We start from the raw sequence: 25,488 nt of genomic DNA, 5'->3' as shown, positions 1-25,488 counted from the left end.
TATGCCTTTAACGTGATGCGGAGTTTAACGGGTACGTCACTATTGGGCGGTATCTCTTCAAAAGAATGGTTGTTGTAGTCTTGATGGTGTGTGAAATAATCATCTTGATTCATTCGCTTTATATTGTGGTCAAAATGAAAAATGTACACATTCATAACGAAAAATGATGAGAAAGTTTAAAGAAGGAATAATGAATATATTCAAAATATGATTTGCGTTAATACCTTGGAAGTTAATTTGGCACCCAATGAGTCCTATATGTAGTATAAAAGCCTACGTCACATTAACGGAGATTTGTAAGATCACGAGGTGGGAATATTAATAGTTTGGTGATTAATTTACTGATCACTCATTGTTCATTGATTAAAATGATTTCCACTTTTGCTCTCTCTGTCGAAATAACGTTGCCAAATAGACCACGCACCGAAGAAAGAGTGAAAGGAAAATTCGCTCTTTTGTACCTCTTACTCACAATAAGGAATGTCAAAGTGAAAATGAAAATTACATTCCAGAAGTAGGCCCTACATGGATTATCAAAAACGGTAGAATCTCGTCAAGAAGCTAAGCCTGTATTCCGATGTCTGTTTTGGAACTTGCTTTTCCCAAATTGGCATGATCGAATTTTTGAAACATAGAATGAGTGAGAAGTATTTTGTGAGTGTATTTTCATGAATATTTATTAATGAGATCTGTGACCCTCCGAGTCTTATGACACTGTCCACGCTATTCCACGAATCTTGCCCCTGACTAACGTGTGTAGGCGTGGTGATCCATGGGTCGCACACATAGTCAGAATGCGACAGCCCGGTGTGTGCGCTGTGTGTGCATATTGTGTACACATTTTGTGTAAAGATGTGTATGTGCAGTGAGTAGTCTGCTACCTTGAGTGTATTGAGTCATGCGAGGTGCGTTCGTACGGTTCGCACACGACACTGCGCACTCTGTGTCTCCTGTTTTATTTTTTCTTTGGTTATCAAGCAACGGTGATCGTTCATTCATCAAGCTGCCCGGCCCGGCGAAACAAGGCGAGGTCGAGCTACGTCCACCCACTGGAGAACATACAAGCACGAGACGTAAGGCAGGAACACGAGAGCGCAAGCTGAAGGAATATTTGCCGGGAATCTACCACTCCTACATCGCTACCGTGCAAATGTGGAATTACAGACGCGAGGAGGAAATAACGGCAAGATGACAACCAGTACGGTGAAAAATACCTACCAGCCGATGACGGCAAATGCCAACGGAGCGACAAAAAACGGCCGCGCGGATCACAGTACCTACAGCGTTGCGATCAAGGATAAGAAAAGGTAAGATGAAATAACGTCTGGATGGCTGGCTAACATGGGTAGTCGGCCGAAAGCACGTTTCAGTACGTCGGCGAGTGTATGATCACTCATTAATATCATCATGACTACCACAGCAAAGAGGCTTGGCTTGGTACAATATGCGGGGCTTGGGTGACCAGCTTCACATCTCTCGCCCTCAATATAAAGAAGGCAGCCTGATCGTTATTTCCGTGTGTGAGTGAAAGTTTATAAACGGAAGGTTACATTAGCATTAGTACATCGCGTTTTGTTCCTGTTCGGCTTCAAACGAATGGTTTTAAAGGTAATGGTGTGCCTTTTGCAGTGGGGTCTCTCTATGTGAGTCAAGCGGCTGCAAAAAGCGTGTCGCCAAACCGACGACGTAGAGATCGATATTGTCGCTGGGTTATGCGTGCTACGAGACTGCGAGAGAATTAATAGCATGCACGCTAACGTGAGTCGCATGATTACAATTACTGTTGTGCGGTGTCAACGCTTTCCAGTGCAAAGTTATGCAGGTCGTAACGTTATACGTGAACCAAACGGTAGACAGGTGTTGAAATGATGAGCATCCTTTCTCTAACGGCCTAACGGGAATCCCTTTTCTTACGTGGTTACGAGAGTCAATGGGTGACTCATAGCTCATTGATGAAGTTATCGGTTCAGTTGCTATGAATGCGCAGACGGGATCGCGGGGATCTACCGTGTCGGCTTCATCATCATCGTTACTACAATATTATACACTGATTTGTTTGTATTCTGTAGTAACTGGAAACCGTTTAATAGCCAACACTATAACTTTCATTAACATAACTACATCTACGATTGTAACTTTAACACCCGTCCCCTCCACATGCCTCCCACACCATATCTACCATGATAACAGCTATTTAATTGAGCATTGAATACAACATCATGTGTGTAGACTCAACTTGTATACCGTGAGTCTATGGTTTGGGTGACCAAAATGTCAAGAAACAATTCGATCATGAAACTGCAAGCATAAACGTGTCAATCCCTTTACAATGAAACCATGAAAACTGTGCAATCTGGGGGGGGGGGGGGTTTCATGAAGGAACTTGTCTGATAAAATATCTGACAAGTCAATTCTATCCGACAAGTTTTGAGAAATTCTTTAGTCTGATTGGCTGATTTCTCTGAACTTGTCGGATATAATTGACTTGTCGGACATTTTACCCGACAAGTTCCTTCATGAAATGCCCCCTGATCTTCCTCAGTGCACTGTATACCCACGCTTTCGCTGACCGATAATTATTACATGATCCGATCATGAAACAAAATCACCGAGTAGTAAATAATCATACGTCTCAATCTGCGTCAAGAAAGTGAATCTTCAGTGATATTGATTGCCCCCCCCAAAAAAAAAAACAAAAAAAACCCAAAAACAATAAAATTACCAATAATGAAAGTCTGCGGAAAATTTCTTGAATCGATTATTCATCAGACCTCTAGTTTATTCATTAGAGAGAGGGAGATAACTGTGTATATCGTGAACAGATGATAGTGGGCTGTATATAAAATATATTTTTTGTCGTTGAAAAGGGAAACCCATAAATACACCGCATCTGGATTCATCTCATATGAATATTGACGTGTGAAAATCAGACTCGTTCACACGATACATTGAACTCTGTCAGTTGACTGCAATATAAGTGTGTATTGCTCACAAATACACACAGAAATCTTTATGGCTGTTGGTTATAAAAGCCATTCATAAAACAAACTGCCCAAGAGAGATACCACCAATCATTATCAGCGAAGAAGGATCAAATCAACAATGAGGATATCCACCATTTATACGGCTCTATCAATATCTTGATTTTTGCGGGTAGGAGTGCCAAGGCAATAAACATGACACAAGGCTGTGATGCATGCCAAGTCAGTTAGCGTATAAAATATTTACGTGTGCAATAAAGTTAAACAGTACATATCAATCATGAATGAACTCTTTACATTTCATGCCAAATGTAGCACGTATTGTTTAATGTATGATGACTTACTCAAGTTGAAGTTAGAAGTAAAACTGGCAAAAACTATAGTATGTATCTGTCACTGCGTTGTATACCGTTCCGTTAGACCAGAACAAAAACAATCAAGGCGATAAGAAAAGATCGTCCATTGTGACGTCTTTTTGAAATTTTCCATAAGAATGTGATTTACCAGACCTGTGCGATTTGATAAATTATTAACACTGCATCGTTTACATGCAGGTACAAACATAAATGAATATAATTGTCTGTTATGGTGATCGTTTACGGTTGTGATATCTTCGCTTAAGATTTTTGTAATCACTGATGCAGATTGTTCTGGGTGCAGGTGTAATTGACCTTCAGAGATCTTCGTGACTCCGACCGTTAGGATTTAACAGAGATATTTGGATCATCACCTGTGACACAACTTTACCCTGCCAAGTGACGTCACAAGGCCAACCTTGACAAGTTGTCGTGAATTCAAAGTTCGTTATCGGTAGGAAGATGACACTGGGCTTGATCAATGGTATATAGCTCTGACTATTAAGCCCAACTTCAAACTGGGATATCACCCTTGACCCTGCCAATCTATCGATAAAATTCCCACTTGCTGTGGAACAGGGGGAGATGTAGGGGAGGGGAGAGTAAGGAGGAGGTTCAGGGAGAGGGAGGTGGAGGGGCGGGGAGAGGGAGGGGAGGGGCGAGGAGAGGGAGGTGGAGGGGCGGGGAGAGGGAGGGGGAGGGGCGGGGAGAGGGAGGGGGAGGGGCGGGAAGAGGGAGGGGCGGGGAGAGGGAGGTGGAGGGGCGGGGAGAGGGAGGGGGAGGGGCGGGGAGAGGGAGGTGGAGGGGCGAGGAGAGGGAGGGGGAGGGGCGGGGAGAGGGAGGTGGAGGGGCGAGGAGAGGGAGGTGGAGGGGCGGGGAGAGGGAGGGGAGGGGCGGGGAGAGGGAGGGGAGGGGCGAGGAGAGGGAGGTGGAGGGGCGGGGAGAGGGAGGTGGAGGGGCGGGGAGAGGGAGGGGGAGGGTCGGGGAGGGAGGGGCTGTGATTAGTTGGTTTGTGTTTCCTTGGTTTATTTAATCCGTCCGTATGTATTGTGCAGAAGTCACAGCATTTGAACTGTCAAAGAGAAAGAAAAACAAAACTGTTGTTATACGATATGCCCTATATGCCTTCATCCATCGACCCTCCCCTGTGGAAACATTTTTTTTTTCGCTTGTTTTTTTTATTTATATGTTTTATTTCGAAATCACATGAAATCACAATATTTACAAATAATCATCAATCAGCAAAAACGAGAAAAAGAAAAAAAAGAAGAAAAAAAAGTGACAAGAGCAATTCAGAGATCCCCTGTGGAAACATGGCATAAACATACCTATACTCACACATATAACGCGTTTTGTTACGCATTGCAAACCAAATGCAAGTCAAGAACACAAGACTAGAATAATGACATTTTTCTAAGTGAGGTCCTAACTGCGACTGCCGTCCAGACTGCCGATCATTACAAAGTGAGAACCGCTCAACGGGGGACCCTTTGTCATCCTGCAGCTTGAAAATTAAAATGACACAAAACAACTCGAATTATTAGAGCTATATTTTCATCCGTCTGTCGTCCGTAAGAGTGATTTAGATTTTCCCTGGTCGCAATTGAGTCCATTCTTCAGGCCTGACACCGGACTGTGAAGTACATGTAGGTTAAATCACTTGACCTGTCATTCAGCCACACAGCCAGTGTGTCACGTGCGGCCTGCGGAAAGTCTTTCCGCACGAATTTCCGTCCTAAATTTTATAGCCTTGCCTTCAGACGCTTTACATTTAATATTAAATTTGTTATTGTTTCTACCACTGTTGCTTTGACAATTTGTCCTTTTCTTAAATCCCTTGTCAGCATCCGTTTGTTGTTGTTTTTGTTGTTGTTATTGTTATTGTCATTATGCTGAGTCAATTACTTCAAATAAAAGTTGTTACTTTTGGCGTCGCTTTTTGGAGGGGGTGCAAAAATGGGCGCATTCTTGGAAAAAAAATATATATGTGTATTTTTACAATACTGCAGAGATTTAAGGTGATTAAGTTTGATTAGCCCTAATTCAAAAATTAAACGTAATTAAGACTTAAAACTTTCAGGATATGTAGCCCACATATATGAGAGACAGTGGAGATAAAATCATATGAAACCTTACATTTTTCATGTATATTTTAAACAATATGCCTTAAAAATTGGCCATTTTAGGACACCAAATTTGTGACATGATTAGTACCCCTAAGATCAAATGCATCATACTCAACTAAATTATATATTTCTGTAAGTGTTTTTGACTGATCTTATTCCAGAACATGCCTATTTGGAATGACATGTAAAGAAAATCCTGTTAATAAACCTTTTTCATTCCTAAAATGCCATTATAAACAGTGCGTAACGCGTGTTACGCTTGGTGTCCATGCGACAACCGTTACACAGAGATCCTAGAAAAGGTTGATCGGAATTCTGAAAATCAATGCATTTTTGCTGTTTTAATGAGCTCAATGGGGGGTGAAAAATATGTGACTTTTGTTCCAAAATATTTACATCTTTATGTCAAAATTAACAATGGTAAATCAGCAATTTTTTGGTGTCCAATGTAACCACCGTTACACATGAGGATTTGATCTTTTATTTTGTACATTTCCAATACTATTTCCTGGCCTTTCTGATTTTTCTGAGTTCCTTTCCAGGATAGGTATCCAATAGAAAAGAATATAAATTATATAAAATATTTGGGAAGAAACTATTTGCCTCTTTCTCTTTAGTGTCCAATCGCGACGCGCGTTGCGACACGCGTTATGCATATTTGGAAAATGCCTAAATAAGTACAAACAGTAAAATTCTGCACTGTTATCACAATACATTAGTTACATTATTAACAAATCAAGTTTATAAATATTTTGTGATCAACAATATGTGTTTAAAATTATTTTCAATATTCTATGTAACGGATGTTACATAGGACACCAAGCATTTTCAATGGATTTCCCTATAGGAATGTACACAAAATAACATTTTTCTGATTTAATTTTTTACAGAGCTTTTTTGTGCACTATCTCTCTGTACAACCCTGAATATCAAGAAGTCACTATTCATTAAAATGAAGCTTATTTTGAGGTCATTCTAGTGAAATTTAATTTGTAGTACAATGTCACACTTTCGGTTGCAGTATTGTAAAAATACACATATACATTTACTTTTGACTATATTTGAAGAGCTTGTTTGCAAAAACCGATAAGTCCATTTTTTAAGATTTTGAAGTATGGTCTCTGTCATAAAGTACAAAATAATGGTTTTTAAATGATATATTGGTCACTACATATAAAGACACATTTTTGAAGTTTTGGCCAAAAGAAGCAAAAATTTTCTTATTAATCTCTTTATTTTTCTTGACCTTTAATCGCAAATATCTCCATTTGGCAAATATGGACTTATCGGTTTTTGCGAACAAACTCTTCAGTCCATGGCGTATTCATTCGTAAATATGTTTTTTTTTTTTTCTATATGAGTACAACAGACATACAGATTGTATATACTGCATCGTTATGCTCGTTATTTTAAGTGGGAACATTTCAGTTCACGAATTTCTTACATCTTACGTCTTCAGGTGTGCAAACTCGCACTCACCTACATATGTCATTGTTGTAGGGATGGTGGGATGTAGGCCTACAACTCACCTACGTGTGAGATTGTTGTAGGGAAGGTGATGGGATGTACAACTTGTACTTTCCACCCTCACAACAAGTGAATATTGTATAGATGAAGAGTTAAGTGTTCAAAGTAATAAATAATGGGTAATTTCCCTCAGAGAGAAAAAAAAAATAATTGAGGAAAGAGGAAGGTGCGAAGATATGGGTGAATGATAAAAGAAAAGAAGGAATGAATTTTATGACACAATGTGATGCAGAGAGTGAAATGTGCTTTACCATTGATCTTAAAGCAGTGCGAATAGAAATGGTAATTAATTGGGCCAACAAACAACACTGGCAGCGGAAGTTTAGACCAACAAGGATTTTTGTAAAACGTTTTAATGGAGCTTGTATAATGACACGTGATATTAAAATAGAACACACAAGAGCCCAATAAGAGTGAATTTACCATACCTCGGAAGTATACGCTGCTAGTCACACGGAGGCAAGTAGGTACTTGTATACTCATAATGCAATTTAAACCATTCATCTATTTGCGAGCATACCTTCAATCGATTAGCACACAATGTAGGGAACAAGGGGCGAAAGACTGGGAAAGAAAGATGGCGTCAGGCTGCTGAAAACGAGGAAATGTCAACATACATCGTCAAACAATCAATGGACTCAAAATACAGCAGGTGTCGCGGGCATGGTAGATTCATAAACAGTAATTATTTCTCTAAACACTGATAGACATGTGTTGTAGTAGACAAAAACTGCAGGCGTATACATTAGTCTGAATAAATGTAGCCGAATAATATGATTCTCACAAATTGAAATTTATCGTTTGACGCAGATGTAATGCCAATTTCACATTCTCGAGCTTTTCCGTGCAGGAAATGACATGGCCTGATATTGATATAAAATCGCTCGATTATGATCCATTATCGCTTCAGTGATTCTGTGCCAATTACATGAAAGCTGTGCTGTGCACATGTGGTTAATTCTGAGATCAAATTGTATAATAATGTATACATTATGTATTTTGTATATATATATATATATATATATATATATATATATATATATATATATACATATACATACATAATGTATGCATTGTGTCGCATGTGATCACATCTTTCTTTTCCTTCGGGTTCGCGATTGAAAAAAAAATATATATATCACAAATTATAGCTCTTACGTTCTAATACATTTAGAAATGTATCACATAAAGTTACTATTCTCTATATTATTATTTATTATTGTATATATATATATATATATATATATATGATTATTTTTATTATTATTATTATTATTATTATTATTATTATTATTATTATTATTATTATTATTATTATCATTATTATTATTATTATTTTAGGACGGAGACTCGGTATACACGTCTGGCTAATTCAGTCATCCCATGTTTATTATGATAAGACGATTTACGATGAGAGAGAGGGAAAATCAGATATACACGTGATTATGTTAAAAAAAATTCAAACTACAGTTAAAGCTAAAGGAAGATCCACATTATCTCGTTAAATCAAATTGAACCATGAAAGTATTGTTAGTTTTATGCAGAGGAAGGTACCACTTATTTGCTCTGGAATGTGTCGTCATGGTAACAAGATGCGCTTCAATGGGTCAACTGTTGAACTTACTTGCTCCCTGCTCCACACGCCTTGTTTAAAGGGATGGTACAGTATTGGTGGAGATGAGAATTGGGCTTTTAACTTTTTGCGAGATAACAAGAAAACACTTATGAAATAGTACAGAGCATACCATTTTAAGAGGAATTCAAAATTTATTTGATGAAAATCGGGGTTTGGCATTACTGAAACAGCCAAAAACAAAGAAAAACAAAGCGATCGTAAAAAAGTGTGGGTCCCACACTTATTAGAATCGCTCTGTTTTGGATATCTCAGCCATTTCAAAACCAATTTTCATCAAATAAACGTTGAATTCCTCATGGAATTACATGCTCTTTCATATTTCATAAGAGGTTTCTCATTATCTCACCAAAAAATGTTAGAAACCTAAACTTGCGTATCAACCAAAACTATACGATCCCTTTAACCGATGTTTGAGCACGATATACACTCTATGGATGATAGTGATATACATTCCCAATTCATGCACGGTGCCTCTTCGTTAGATTAATGATGCCTAATGCATTAAGTGAGTTAGGCTAGTGTCCAGACTCGGGTTTTTTAACCGTTTATGATAACATTGTATCTGGACGTATTCCACCTGCGATGAGTAAAATTGTCTGAACCCCATCATGGTTGTTACTTTCTTCAATGTCCATTAATTCCGACACCTAAAGGACTGGACTTTCGCTTGCTTACAGTCTACAGAAATACGAAGACAAATGGAAGGGGGCGAAAAAACGTGCCGAAGCATGAAAGTAAAGCTACGTACATTGTAGTTTGAGGCACTCTCAAAGAGGTATCTTTGGCACATCGTCATAAATTCTAGCAAAGATTTTCATTCAGCATACCTTGATTGACGGGTTCTCCAGAGCAGAGGGGTTCATGCTGACGGTCGCTAGACATTTTGGATATAGCAGTTTGAGTACTGAGTATTCGAAACGAGCGCTCTCAATATTGTCTTATTTTGAATTTTCATGAATTTGCATCCGAGGATAGTTGCCTTGAAAAGGTAAACCATGATTTCAATGTGGTGGTTGATCAAGTCATGTCTCTAATAAGGATATATCTTGCAGAGGATTCTGAAGAAAGAAAGTGTTGAGAAGAACGCTAATCTTGGTTTTCAATCTTTGAAGAGCAGTGTAAAATATCGGTATCAATCACGTATGACCATCTCCTACTATCATGACGATCCCAATCTAGAGTATTGACAAAATACTCTAAAAGTGGACGTCAGTAATCGTTAGTCAAACAGTCATTATAGATCCTACATTTTCCACCCTAAGTAACATTATTTTTGTAATACACCTGTGCCTTATACACTCTCACTAACTGCACTCTGACGAAATGTCGATCGATGCTTTTTATACGATGAGTAATCTGGTAGAACCAATTCAGTTTCATTATGATAATCAGAGTATTGAAAAACTCAAACATAATAGAGTGTGCTCTATACACTTGTGAGAATCATTTGACTATGCATATTCTGTCACGGCCATGGTTCAAACACAGCTTTTGTTTTGTTTTTGTTTTGTTTTTCTAAATGCGCTATCTGATCCACAGTCTACATAATATCGAAGTTTTCTCGCTGACCATAATCAACATCTCTGTATTTTTTTTCGCTCCATCAGCTGACAGAGGGATAATACTTGCATGGGACACACCCTTTGCCGTTAACTCTGGCTACAGAAATTTTGTTCCCTGTTTCAACCATTGGTTAACACTCGGTTGAAAGAGACGGTTCGATGAGCCCAGTATAAATGCACATGATAATTATCTCGATGTGTAGACTACGATTTTGAATTATTTGGGATCTTCCAATCGAAAATAAAATCATAAAAAAAGTGTGACGTGTTAGGGCAATTATTGAGAATAAACTGAAGTTAATGTAATTATACCAATGAGCGAGGTCCTGCGAGCTAAAGTTACATTGCATCATGTATCTTTATCATTAATAATTTCCACATCATGTTTTGATGTCACTGTAGGCAATAACATTTCAGGCAAAGTTTACCGTAACATACATTGTAGCAATCACTTCCTTTTTCCCATTCTCCTTTACGATCTACAATGTACGTCGTGAGTGCTTCAAAGGTAGAGATAGCCGTATGGACAGAGTGTATAATGCCTGCCAATCGATATCCGGTTACTACACACATGAATCATTGTGATGATGTTTTCTGATCCCATCAATGCACCACAGAGGTTGTATCTTCATGATACCACCGGCTCCTCTCTTTCGTCATTTTTAGTTATCGTTTGTGTTAACATCTACGGAAGACGGATTACCCCCACCCCATCCACTACCACCACCACCACCGCACCAATGGACCAACGGTTCCAATACACTAGCATAGGACTATGCATGTTGTCATGGCACTGCATGGTGGGGTTTCATCAACTATTATAGTGTTCGACGCCGTCTTATTTTACGCTCAGTGTGATTACACAATGGTGAAAAACTGAAGGTAGTTTGAATTCACATCTCATATTGCATCAAGTAACGGGCGGGCGGGCGGTGTTTGGGCAAATAATGCGTGCGATCTGAGCTAATTGAAGACTGCATTGTGTTTCTCAAACCTACTAGTGTCGTGCTGTTTTCTTTGTGTAGCCTCTCATTGGTGAGATGCGTGAGGGCAGGGTCAAAGCTCACTAGCCAAACAATTAAAGTGTTGCGCTAACCTTGCAATCCAGCCGAAACATAGCAATAAACTCTCTCGTAATTGTATTGCTGTACTGGACATGAACCCAACAATTTGTGATCGCATAAATCATGTCACACTTTTGAAGGGAGAAACTGTGAGAATCCGTTTGCAAAGTCGCTGTTTTTAATACTGAGTAATTATATAGATTTGCTAAGTATGGGTCGTTGTAATACTCCATCCTAATACCCGTCTCATGGCCTTTATACTCTGTTGGCCGTAGTATACAGTCTCCATATACTGTCGGTGAATAGGTTTCAGTTTTCCTTCATATGCCTTTCAACCAATTACATTGTTAATACGACTGTTAGAGCTGTAAGATCATCACTCTAATCACGAAATTACAATTTTAGTAAAAAGTACACGGTTTGACGGAAGATTAATACTTGGCATTCGAAGAGACTTAGAGAAATAGACATTGATAGATGCAAACTGACTTATCTTAAGTTGAGTGTATATTAAATCGATGTGTTGTACACAGTTGATTACAGTAAAACAACCTTGTACATTCCGGCAACTCTTCACGCAAACCTCTTTTTTTTTTTTTAATTGATGTTGACTTGACAAGCCATGATATACAAGCTTTTCTTTACGCATGCAGGGTATGTCCTGTCTGACAATGGGCGTGTTAGCAAATCATACTCACCTCTTACAGTTACAGCATGGGGTTATCTATAGGCGTACTCGCCTATAGTGTTTCCTTGCTTATACATCAACTTCCATGATAATTTCCATGACAAAATGTGTCAGTTTACGTTACAGTCGTCGGTCTTTTGTGCAACCCTTAATGATGGTTGTTTTCATTCCCTCTACATGGACAATATTGTGGTAACCTGTTAGTATTTGCACATGGTATATACACATCGCTTCGATCCGTGCTATTCAAAAAGGAAGAAGTTATATTAAATGTTTTATGGGTAACAACGTATAAGATTAATCATCTCCCGACATGCCCTTTCTGTGGTAGTTTGAATTTCCTATACCTCGCTGCATTAGTTTGTTTTCACAGTTTTGTTCACTTCTTTGTCGAGGGCATCTGTAATATATTATTCGTATTTTATAGAGCAGTTTTATGCTTTAATACCTAATTTGTGAAGCTTTTTCTTTCTCACTTGTTTTTGTATATTTGCTTATGTTTTGTTTTGACTTTAAATTAACAATCATGCCTATATTGTAAAAATGAATTCATTGTCAACCATCTTCATTTTGACTCCGTACTACGATGTGTGGTTCTTCTGTATGTAGGGATGTTGAATTTTCAATACCAGTGAGAAGACTTTTTTAATCAATCTTTTACTTCCTTGATGTGCATCTGATGATGCACATCAGATAATTTTCTTCGAGGCATCTGTGTTTTAATCGGTGATATTATAGTGTTTTTTACTATGCTGATCCATCTGTGATGGATTTTTATCCTTATGTGTGAGAAATTAGCGAGAAATTTTGACCTACAAATTGGACCAACGTTTGCTCTGAAGTGGAAGCCCAAGCAACACAGCTCTACGGACCGACCTCACGTGTGTGATAGTGCAATTAAGATTTTCGTGCATCCAACAAGTAACGCACCAACATATGTGCCGACCGCCATCTTGGATTTTATGCCTTGTGGGATGTTTTTAAACATTTTTCGTAATAAAAGTATTTGTATGGTTATTAAATAAGTGTTTGTTTTGGGAGTATTTTTTATGAACAACGACACCCTGCATTATGGCGATTTTACAGTCATTCTGGATCCCAGCCCTAGTAATGATTCTCAGCCTGATTATCAGAACCAGCAGCAGCACAGCTGAACATGAGTGTGGCGTCAACAGAGAAAATCTGCAATCAAATATCTTCCGTGACAACTGGATGGCACCATCTTCCGCCCTTAGTTTTTCGCAACACAGATTATACAAGCAAGAAAACCAAGTGAGCATGTTCCATTACTCTTTGTATTTGTTGAAGTTAAAATCACCAAGAACAATGTTGAGTGTGAAGAGGGCTAGACTTATGGCCTTTGTGTATGTTTTGCTGTCAGGTGATATTGAACTAAATCCTGGCCCCCGTAAACCAAAGTACCCTTGTGAAATTTGTAAGAAAGCAGCCAAATGGGGACAGAAAGCTGTTGAATGTGAACAGTGCCAGGGTTGGTTTCACGCTTCATGCCTGAAAATGAGTGATGACATGTATGATTATTTGTCAGATCATCCTTCTTTTTCTTGGATCTGTTCTAATTGTGGAAACCCAAATGTGTCGTCTTTCTCTCTAAGCGCTACCAAGTTAGAACTGTCCAACAGTTTCGACCCATTGACCCAGTTACCAAGTAATGCCATTAACATTTCATCAGATGATAGGCAAGACCTAGACATTGGACAACCTGTTCAAACATCAAGCCCAAACCCAAAACCTAAGACTCCAGTGTTTAGCAGAAAGAATGCAGGAGTCAATCCCAAGGACAACTATAAAAGAAGGAACAAACAGAAGCCTGAGTTAACAAAACGGATGAAAATGATTAATTTGAATTGTCAGAGTATAAAAGCTAAATTATTGAGCTTTGAAGCAGTATTGGTTTGTGAGAACCCAGATGTGGTAATCGGGACTGAGTCTTGGTTAAACAGCTCTATTTCTACCGGGGAAATTTTTCCATCATGCTACAATGTTTTCAGAAGAGATAGAGCAACTGATCAGAGAGGTGGTGGAGTTTTCATTGCTGTAAGAGATACTTTCCTTGCGTCAGAAGAACCACATCTCCAAACAAACTCGGAAATTATATGGATCTCAATCCACGTGAAAGGAATACCACCCTTATACATAGGTGCATTTTATAGACCACCATCGTCAAACTTAGAGTACTTGGAAGAGTTGGAATTATCGTTATCAAGAATTCCAAAGAATGCATCCGTGTGGATCCTTGGTGACTTCAACCTACCACACGTTGATTGGGAATCAACCGTCTTCAAACCTGGTGGCCAGTACCCGGCAGTGAGTAGGAAAGTGATAGATATTATGAATGACAATAACCTACAACAACTTGTTAAAGATCCTACAAGAGCAGAGAATATACTGGACCTGTGCTTCACAAATCGCCCTGCATCTGCAGAATCTGTGAAGGTGGATCATGGTATTAGTGACCATGATATGGTGATTATAGAAGCTGTGTTAAAGCCCAAAGTTAACAGACCACCCAAGCGGAAAGTTTACATCTACAAGAAGGCGAACTTCGAGGAAATCAACAGGGACATGGAAGATTTCAACAAATCCCTCACTCACGATCGCATCTCCTCTTCAAGTACGGAGGAACTTTATACTGACTTTAAAACAGCCCTTCAGTCATCAATCCAAAGACACATCCCCTCTAAGATGACCTCAAGTCGTTTCTCATACCCATGGATAGACAGATCACTCAAAAGGGACTACAGAAAGAAGAAGAGACTCTACAATAAAGCGAAAAGGTCACAGTCTCCCACTGACCAAGAAGCATTCAAAAAACTGAGAAGAAGTATTGACAGGAGAACCAGGAAGGCATATAAGAACTACTTGAGAGATGTTATCGGGGCCAGCCTAAGAACCGAAAACCCTAAACCTTTCTGGAAATTTATTAAGGCTAAGAGACAAGAAGTAAGTGGAATTCCACCCCTCAAAGTCCGTGGTAATATCATCCCAGGGGCAATGGAGAAAGCAGAGGCATTTAATGAATACTTCTGCTCAGTATTCACTGACGAAGATGACAACATACCAGACCTAGACGGTAGTAATATCCCGGATATAGATGATATTGTGATAACTGAAGAAGGAGTTCGTAAACTGCTTTTGAATATCAACCCGAATAAAGCTGCAGGTCCTGATGGAATACAAGGAAAGGTTCTTAAGGCCTGTGCAGGTAGCATTGCCCCAGCTCTGCAAAAGATTTTCCAGAAATCCATCTCTACCGGTGATCTTCCCAAGGATTGGCGCACCGCGAATGTAACACCTATTTACAAAAAAGATGATCGTTCTCAACCACAGAGCTACAGACCAGTCTCCTTAACCTCGATCGTTTGCAAATTACTCGAGCACATCATCCATGGCCATATCATGAAACATTTTGAGAGGTTTGGAATTTTAGCTGATCAGCAGCATGGCTTTCGAAAAGGCAGGTCGTGTGAGTCACAACTTTCAGGCTTGATCGACGACATACAGAAAGTTTTGGACAATAGGGGCCAAGTTGATTTAATAATATTGGACTTTAAAAAAGCTTTTGATGTAGTTCCCCATCATCGTCTACTTCATAAGCTTGAATATTTCGGAATTCGAAACAAAATCCATGTTTGGTTGAAGAATTTCCTAATCAACCGCCACCAGAGAGTTCTTTTGGAAGGGATCACCAGTGGTCCCTTACCTGTGAAGTCAGGCGTTCCACAGGGCACAGTGATGGGGCCACTGTTGTTCCTCACCTATGTTAATGATCTACCCAGTAACCTCTCATCTAAAGTACGCCTGTTCGCGGATGATTGTATTTTGTATCGTGGGATTGAAACCTCTTCAGACCAAACTTCACTCCAAGCTGATATTGACACACTTCGGGCCTGGGAACAAAAGTGGCAGATGGGCTTCAATACTTCCAAATGCTTCGTTATGACTGTCACTCACAAATTAAGACCCCCTCAGTTCAGTTACTCCATGGGAAACAACACACTAAGTAGAGTCGATCATTACCCATACCTTGGAGTTGAATTGGCATCGGATCTGTCTTGGACCATGCACATCAACCAAGTAATCAACAAAGCCAACCGCCAGCTTGGTCTGCTGAGAAGGAATCTGTTTAGCTGCGACATACAAACCAAAGCCATAGCTTACATCACCCTGGTACGTCCACTCTTGGAATACTGTCACGCAGTTTGGGACCCAAGTCAACAAAACAACAAACAAGCAATCGAAAAGATCCAAAAAAGAGCTGCAAGATTTGCATGCAACAATTATGACAGATCAGCTAGTGTAACGAATATGATGAAGCAACTGGAATGGGAAAGCCTCGAGAGACGTAGAATCAAATCTCGCCTTCTCATCTATAAAGAGACCCAAGGATTAATCCCCAGCAATATTAAACATCTGCAAAGCTCCAATTTAACCAAGAGAAAACCAACCACACGACACTCCTCCAAGAAATTTGTGTACGACCATATAAGAGCAAATAAGAGCTGCTACCGGCAGTCTCTATACCCAAGGACAATCCCCCAGTGGAACAACCTCCCAGATAATGTCAGAGAAGCTTCTACAATCCAAAAATTTAAAGACCTTCTTGAAAATATTAAGTTTGAATAAGATATGCCTCCGACTCAAGCATATATTGCGACCTACATGTACGGGATAGCCACACCAGGCGTTTGTACATCAAGGATATCAAGATCAAGATCAAGATAATCATTTTCTTTCTGGGCTTCGCTCAAAGAGAGGAAAGTTTGTATACAGTGAAATGCTTGTAATATGACTCGATTCTTTCACAGCCTGTATGATGTAATTGCTAAACACGTCACGTATACGATGTCTCAATGCATGAATAGATTGCGTTTCGTATATTACAATGCAGATGAAACATTCGTCTTGAATGAATGTACAGTTTCCATGAGAGATGCCACTTGGAAGGATACCGATATCAGAACATTTTAGAGCAAACTTTGATGGTTTCAGATATTGCAACAAGAAAATGAAACTGGAGAGACTAAACATGATACCATTGATCATTAGGTCACAGATAAGGGAACATAATGTGAACACGGAAACATGTATTGTGATAATGTTAATAAGGAAGAGAGAATAAGAGAAAGAGGAAATAAATAAATTGTCCTGTGACAGTCTGGTAGAAAACGTTTTGATCTATAAGTTGGTTGATACCCCAGCAGTCTTCACACTAAGAGAACGAAATGCATACCTGTATTTTTCTGTCTCAAGCAAGGTCTACCGTCTCAGGTTTAGTATTTCTATACCATGTATACTGTGATGTCTATCCTGCGAGTCTGTGCATTAACACACAACATATACAAACAGAACGTATAGTTTGATTTGTTTTCTTGATGTGATGCAGCATTAGATGATTTTGTGCTTGTTAGTTGACATAATCGATGGAAATGAGGTTTACGATGTACCAGCCTGCGTCTCTGATCTTATTTTACGAATGTTAACATTCGATTACAGATCATTATGTTTTTAGGATTGCAATTTGAAGAACTCTTCTTGAGTTAAGGCAGGGAGGTGGGACAAGGTTGAGGTATCGTTCTTATTTTATGAAGGAACCGTGATAGGCTCTGCACCATACACACAAAACACGTCCAAACAGTTATCGTAAAAGTTGATTTGCCGGAATTGACGTTTATCCGCTGCGGTTTATCATCTTATGTACATCCATTCCAATGATTACGCAACCCTTCTATCTAAATTGATGATATCCTCTCTTTAGTCTTATTTGCTACACTTCCCTCCATTGTCCGTCAGTGTGCACAGAAGTGGGTATTAATAGGGAGTTGTATACACGAACGAGGCAACGCGTGGAAGCTGAGTCTGGCCATTACCACTTACTGCAGAAGTAAACAACCCGATTCTTATACGAGCTGTGTCAAATATTTTAGCTGCATGATAATTCATATTTTAGAACTTCATGTGATACTTCATTGATGTCAGTGAAATATACGTCCTCCTATAGGTATGCCAAGGATTATGATGTGATGCAGTAATTTACGATTCGACAAATATTTATCATTGGCGTCTTTGGATTTTTTTTAATGTAATGTCAAGAATTCTAATAATGTTATCAATGAATGATAAAAGAAAACAGGATAAATTAGATATTATACATATACATGTATATGTATATTGTATATTGAATTTGCATCATGAACGTTTAGATGTATATGTGGAAATTAGTCACACATAAAATCATTCATTTTGCTGACTGGTACATCATTTCATGACCAAATAGAATGGTTCAAGCGGAGATAAAATAGTGCATCATTTCACGGACATTTCGCCGTATAAATAATCATAAGGCAACATCCCCTCATGCAGAGAGCACTCTAACATTTTGTATACTCTTTATGCTTTATTCGACAAGCATTGACTATTTGTCTTCTGTAGAGGGATCGATAATGGGACAATTCTTTCAGTTGGGAGTTAACCCGGCGTGTTCAATAATTCAAAGCTATTGTGCTCCCACAATATTGATTTTTCGTTGTCTGCTGTATATATATATAAACGTATGCGCGTATAGGCACAAAGAGAGAATTTTGTGTGTGTTCGAACGTAATAGTCTGACTGCATGGGTAGTGGACAATGGGCGGTATTTTGAGATGATAATAAATTATACGGACCTAAATGGCGATTGAAATTCGCTATCACAATGCTCTTTGACGTAATTTCTTCATTATTCCAATTGTATTTTATTAATAATTACTTGTGAACAATGATTATTATATATATATATATATATATATATATATATATATATATATATAGTTTATGTGTGTAGTGTGTGCCTCACGTGTGTTCCAATATTGAATAAATCTTGAATGTACCCCGATAGCCGAATACTAAGTAACGCGTGTAAACAGTTCGTGTTTCACTGTGTACAAGCAGAGACGCTTTAGGTGAGAAATACGGTTGCTATGGAAACTAGCTCTAAGGTACGATCGAAGAGATGCTGTATGTGCGTCTGTCCTTCATACTGTTTGTATGACGAATCTGACTAATTAGGTCCCCGTGCGACGCTCTCACAGCTACCAAGCCATTAGGAAGTCTTAGTGGTTTGGAATGTTGGATACTCCTATTGGCCTACGTTTATGTATGGACCGTATTCAATATCAAGCTTTAATGCCAAATACATGGTAATGAAGTTCAAATATATTCACATATAGCAATAAGGAAGTTCTCATAAGAATATTTGAAGACTTCCTTTACATTTCGCAGTGATCTTAGACAGAACATCATAGAATACTTGGACGAAGGTTAAAGGGATCGTATAGTTTTGGTTGAGACCTAATTTTAGGTTTCTAACATTTTTTGGTGAGATAATGAGAAAGCTCTTATGAAATATGAAAGAGCATGTAATTATATGAGGAATTCAATGTTTATTCGATGAAAATTGGTTTTGAAATGGCTGAGATATCAACAACAAAAAAAAGAGCGATTCTAATAAAGTGTGGGACCCACACTTTGTTACGATCGCTTTGGTTTACGTTGTTTTTGGATGTTTCAGTCTTTCCAAACCCGATTTTCATCAAATAAACTTTGAATTCCTCTTAAAATGGTATGCTCTGTACTATATCATAAGTGTTTTCTTGGTATCTCGCAAAAAGTTAAAAGCCCAATTCTCATCCCCATCAATACTGTACCATCCCATCCCCATCAATACTGTACCATCCCCCTTTAAAAAATAGTGACAAAGAAAATGCCTCCCAAGTACACACACACACACACACACACACACACACACACCAAAAAAAGTATCGTTCTTCGATGTATGGAATATCAAACGTTCTTGACTTCGAGATGCTTGCATGAAGACGTTGGTTTGGTTTTTAAACCTTAAGAGCACACTTTCTTGACCCATGGTGTATAATGGATTAGTACTTGACAATACATGGATAGCAGAAATGACAAGGTCCATAGGAAGATGAATGCTAAATACCATAGCTCCATGCTGATATTACAGAAGCTATACCATGGGTGAATTATGAACGGACTTTATATGGAAATTGTTATAGCTACCGTGACCCTACCTGACGTCGAGTTTTGTTATTGAAGACTAAGCGATATGAATTATGATATAAGAAGCTATCTGACCAGAAAGTGAGCGAGAAAATCCCATTCTTTCAAACAATGTTATATGTCCCTAATAAAACTCAGTCTGCTGCGGTCACTAAAATACCTACAGGATTAATATTGGTCGTCTGTATCGTGGCAGTCAATCCATAATCGAATAAGTGGGACTATTAACCGGGCAATAAAGAAATGTAATTATACCACTCGTGGAATTCATCATCAACGTTGCGTCGTTTGTCAGGCCGTCGTAGTGCGCCAAGTGACGGGTGAAGAGAGCTAATTTTATTGATGAAGACGGACAATACTAAATGAAATTTGACATCACGAGAAGCTCTCCCCATGCACAGTTGGGAAATCTTGAGTTCATTTTTAGGAGGGGATAGTCTTGTCGCTCGATGTTTTGTTGAGAGTCACCCTGGTGATTGCATGACGACACATTTTCAGATTTCCTCTAGCTTGCGACAGGAAGCTGTAGATATCCGGTACTTTAACAAGTCAAGAGTTCAACCTCTATAATGCTCTCATACATTATACGTAAATATACATGTATTAATATTTCCCCTATTATTTTATGTATGTAGGACCCACATGCACACACGAAAATTTTCACTGTGTGTGTGTGTGTGTGTGAAGGTATAAAATCTGAACGTGCCTGAACGAAGACTACGATGTAAGGACTGCTCTCATAGCGGTCTGATATCCACATTGATTTAATCAACTTATAGCATTTGTTTGTCTGTAAGAAAATGGTTGCATGATTTGTCTCATGTACATATTCATGTTTGAATTCTTATCAATGCATCACACTTCTATACAATATGATAATCCTCTGTCTTTTTATTCCTTCTCCTCTTACTCCTTTTTGCTCTCTCGATCCACCATTAGTTTACTCATTCCTTATACGGTGTGCTTGTAGTAGAAATTGTCACATTGAAATGACAGTCAATAAACTTAACGGTATGCTAAATTTTCAGCACACAAACAAAAATAACAATGAAGATGATATGGATTTTAGCAAGAATTATTTCTCTATAGAACAATAATTGCAAATAAAATGTTGTAATAGGTGATAGGAATGATCAATTAGATACCTGATGAAGAGTGGATTGAAAAGATACTAGGCTTGAACGAACAGTTGCCCGAACTCTGGAAGGATTGCCGACAAACTCGTCCCTCACTATCGTATTTAGTGAGAGAAGGGTTGTCTTTAAACTCATATGCTTCAATGTTGCACCGTATACCTGAAAAGAAACATCATCTTTATATTGTGATGCACTTATAGAACCTACAATATGGTGATGATAGGAACAAGGACTGAGGGTATGTAGTATAAAGTATGGCTTTTAACAACGTTATTCCTCCCCAATATCTAAGGGAAACGAGCATTCGACTTTTCATGTAGAACTCATTTTACTACGTGCAGGGACATCCACAAAGCAATATCCTGATTAGATGGAACAGGGAATTTCCCTCTTCATAGAAAAATCCCTTTTGAAGCTGGTATATAAACCCCTTTCCTGCATTCATTTCTTATTTCCGATCAGTTTTCTTCGAAGGTTGGTTTTACTTTGTTTTCCGTCTGTGTGTATTTCGGTCTTGTTTAGTGTCGCTGTCAGTGCGTCATGTCATAGCAGGCTTGGGTATAAAGCTCAAGAAGAATATATTCTTTAAACTTAAAATTGTGTTTATTCTATCTCAAAGCTGATAGCGTCTGTCAGTGACCTCATCAAAGTAAGGTCCCTTTTAAGATGAATGCTATATGAAAGAATCAAAATGAATATCATTATGAAACATTCAGATACATGACTTGTGACGTTGACAAGCCACAATGAGCTGACTTGTGCTCAAGAGTATAAAATAATTATATTGATGCATGAAGCTTTGGTTGATGTAAGGAAGAAACTCATCTTGTCTTTGTCTTCTTTAATAGATTCTTGTTGAGATCAAAGAAGACGATAGTCATGATAGTGATCGAAATTAGAAGCCTTTGCTGGCATACCATGTCTGGTTTGATATATCATCTGTGATGAATCGTCACGGATGACGTCAAAGCTTGAAGTGTAGGATGTCCGTGTGTGTATGAGCATGATAGAAAACGAGAGAAAAAGAGAGAGGAGGTGCATCCACTTCTCCACACTATAGGTGGACCAGGGAGGTGGAAGAGAGCTCTCTTCTACCTCCCTGGGTGGACCATTCTGCATCTCATCTTTTGTGGAGCGATCACAGAGGCACTTTTATCATTATAGACAAGGAGGTAATTGTATAACTACGTGTTTCACTTGACAACACCTGTGGAATTCTCGTGAGATGAGGAACAGCATGAGAGAGAATTTCATTTTTGCCGAAAAAAAAAATCCCTCTCAACTCGGATGATTTACACCACCCTCACTTCCCCCATAACACCGTCACACCTTATGCCCCGCACACTATAAACGCAAGGCTGTACATGGAACTATAGCTATACATGCTTGTACATGATATAATGAAGCTGTCTCGTAATTAATTACTTCAACACAACGAGTACTGAAACGGATTAAAAATGTCAGAATATGCCAAACAGCTGCCTTTGGACAACAATATAACAAGGACGCCATGTCAGCCATAGCAGTAGCATTACTACCAGCCACATCACTATGGACAAATGAATTAGGCAGTAAATGGAATTGAAACCTTTAGGAATCAAGGATTTTTCTTTGGTGTCGCTCCTAACGAAATTACACCACGAGGTTATCAGCGGAGAATGAGAATAAAGCCGGCTGGAGATGATGATGCTGGGGATGATTTTTATTCGTCTCCCTCCGTACACACACACACACACACACACACACACACACACACATATGTCGGAAAAAATGAACCAATGAGACTCGAACCTGTCATCTACTTCTTTCCGGGCAGTGTGTATACCACCAGGCTATACCTGGTTGCCGGCAGTGATACGATGAACTTGAAACAAAATACCCAAGCTCTTAAATTCCGACATTGGTATGTTAAGTAAGTCCAAGGCAGACAATACATGTTAAATGAAAGCAAGAGATCGATCGACATATAAATATCAAGCAGAGTGGTAAAGATATTGGGTATGGTCGGAGACAAATTGAAGAAAAATCATACCCCATATCTTCACCCTTCTACCTAATAATATCTTTCTTTCACTTGATAGTAATAATCCTATTATGTCCTATAAACAATGATGTGCTTGAATAAATGCCATGTTGAATGATGAACGATTTGGGTTTGAATTGGACATACGAACTCCCAAGATGTGCCAAGGTACATTCTTTTCAGGAACAATGAGGATCTTCTCTAACGCGCATATCTGCCGTTTTTCTTTTCAGGTAAAAACGTACAAGATATGCTGTATACTAGTATTCTATGCTATCGTTTGCTGTACTCATGTAACAATTAATTTATGCACCCATAGTTTGCTTTTTCCCATTTCATATCTTTGGCGATTGACGACAGGTTTGTGATCATGTCGTCTGTTTCTAGTCTTACTGATCTATACCTCTATGATTATTATCTTGGTCTTGTTTATATAGTGGAGATATACACTGTAATGGACAAGGAATTTTGACCACCCCCTCCCCCTCTTGAAAATAGAAGGAAAGAAATCAGACCGTGTATATACAGTATAATAAACTCAAGTTGTAAGACATATCTAAGAGATACACTATGAACTGTTCAGTGATGAAGACCAAAGTAATAGCGTGGAACATTATAGGGACCTTTACTTTTCATCATTTACATAAATGATTTTTGTAGATCATCTGATATACTTTCTTTTATACTTTTTGCCGATGATTCAAATATTTTCTTCTCCCACCAAAATCCAATCACTCTTGTCGATACTGTTAATTCTGAATTAAAAAAAAAAGTGATTCAATGGATAAGAGCCAATAAATTATCACTAAATCTTCAGAAAACTAACTATATGTTATTCAGTAAGTCTATAGAAGTTTTACGCACAGATATCATTTTTGATGACGTTCACTTAGAGCGTGTATCTCATACAAAGTTTCTCGGTATTACAGTGGACGATAAACTTTCGTGGAAGCCTCATATTATTAAAGGGAAGATAAACCCCAAGAGCAATGTGGATTGAGTGAAAGCAGCAACATTAGTAGAACACATCAGTGAAAGTTTGAAGAAAATCGGACAATCGATGCAAAAGTTATGAATTTTTAAAGTTTTGGTGTTGGAACCGCTGGACGAGGAGACTACTAGAGGTTATGACGTATGAGTGGACAACAATACCAAGAAAATATAAAGAAAATTCTACAAAAATCCATTTTTCATGAAAATTACAAATTCCATCAACTTGATATTGACATATGTTAGGGGTAGCAATTATTCCCCCTGCTTTCTGAAAGAGGTTGGTCCATTGCTCTTTCATAATTCTAGAAAAGTGAATTTTTGTTGAATTTCCTTTATATTTTCTTTGTATTGTTCTCCACTCATACGTCATATCCTCTAGTAATCTCCTCATCCAGCGGTTTCAACACCAAAACTTTAAAATTTCATAACTTTTGCATCGATTGTCCGATTTTCCTCAAACTTTCACTGATGTGTTCTACTAATGTTGCTGCTTTCACTCAATCCACATTGCTTTTTGGGTTTACCTTCCCTTTAATATTAGTAAAATAATTTCGCGTAATATTGGTATTATTAATAGACTTAAATCTCATATCCCGTTGTCTTCTTTGCTAACGTTGTATTTTTCATTAATATTACCTTATTTAAATTATGGAATTTTAGCATGGGGTAGTGCCCATCAAACTTTATATTATTGTTATTACAAAAAAAAAGGCACTTCGTATTATTTGTGGCGTTTCTCCATGTTCCCATGCAGATCCATTATTTGTTAGATATAAGATTTTAAAAATCAAAGATTTGTTTTTCTTTCAGCTGGGTCAGTTTATGTTTAATTATAACACAAATGCACTTCCCAGCATTTTTGATTCAATGTTTCCACGAAATCAATCTTTTCATAATTATCCCACCAGGCGATCAAATGAGTTTCATTTACCCCTTCTGAGAACGTTATTGGCTCAAAATACATTTATATACACTGGCCCTAGATTTTGGAATTCTTTAAGTTGTGATATAAAAAAATTCTTTATCTTTGAATTCGTTTAAGCGTAAGTTAATTTTTTTTTTTTTGTTGAACTCATATTAAGGTATATACGATTCATTAGTTAGCTGGTCTATACAGCCTAAGGGTTCATCGTCAATCATTGATTTCATCATTGTGTATTTTTACATTATCTTATTTGTATAAACTTTGCTCGGCTGATCTAGCTGAAACACCTCAATTCCCTCTTCAGATCCCGATGTTGAGCACCTCAATTCCCTCTTCTGATCCCGATGTTCAGCGTGTTGGCTTTTCCTTTCCTTTCCTTTTTCTTTCTCTCC

At 38.3% G+C, this 25,488-nt stretch overlaps 1 protein-coding gene across 1 annotated transcript in view; it reads left to right on the top strand.

Annotated features, from left to right (window-relative positions):
* Positions 1-1,103: 1,103 nt before the first annotated feature.
* The window catches only part of LOC140239339 (ATP-dependent translocase ABCB1-like), an 87,025-nt gene continuing 62,640 nt past the window's right edge, over positions 1,104-25,488 (top strand). The window contains exon 1 of the mRNA XM_072319218.1: positions 1,104-1,307. Coding sequence (XP_072175319.1) covers positions 1,189-1,307 — 119 coding nt within the window. The 5' untranslated portion in view covers positions 1,104-1,188. The remainder of the gene's footprint in view (positions 1,308-25,488) is intronic.

The sequence above is a fragment of the Diadema setosum genome, chromosome 15 (genome assembly GCF_964275005.1).
Source record: "Diadema setosum chromosome 15, eeDiaSeto1, whole genome shotgun sequence".
NCBI classification, from domain to species: domain Eukaryota; kingdom Metazoa; phylum Echinodermata; class Echinoidea; order Diadematoida; family Diadematidae; genus Diadema; species Diadema setosum.
This window is presented reverse-complemented; position numbering and strand designations above follow the sequence as displayed.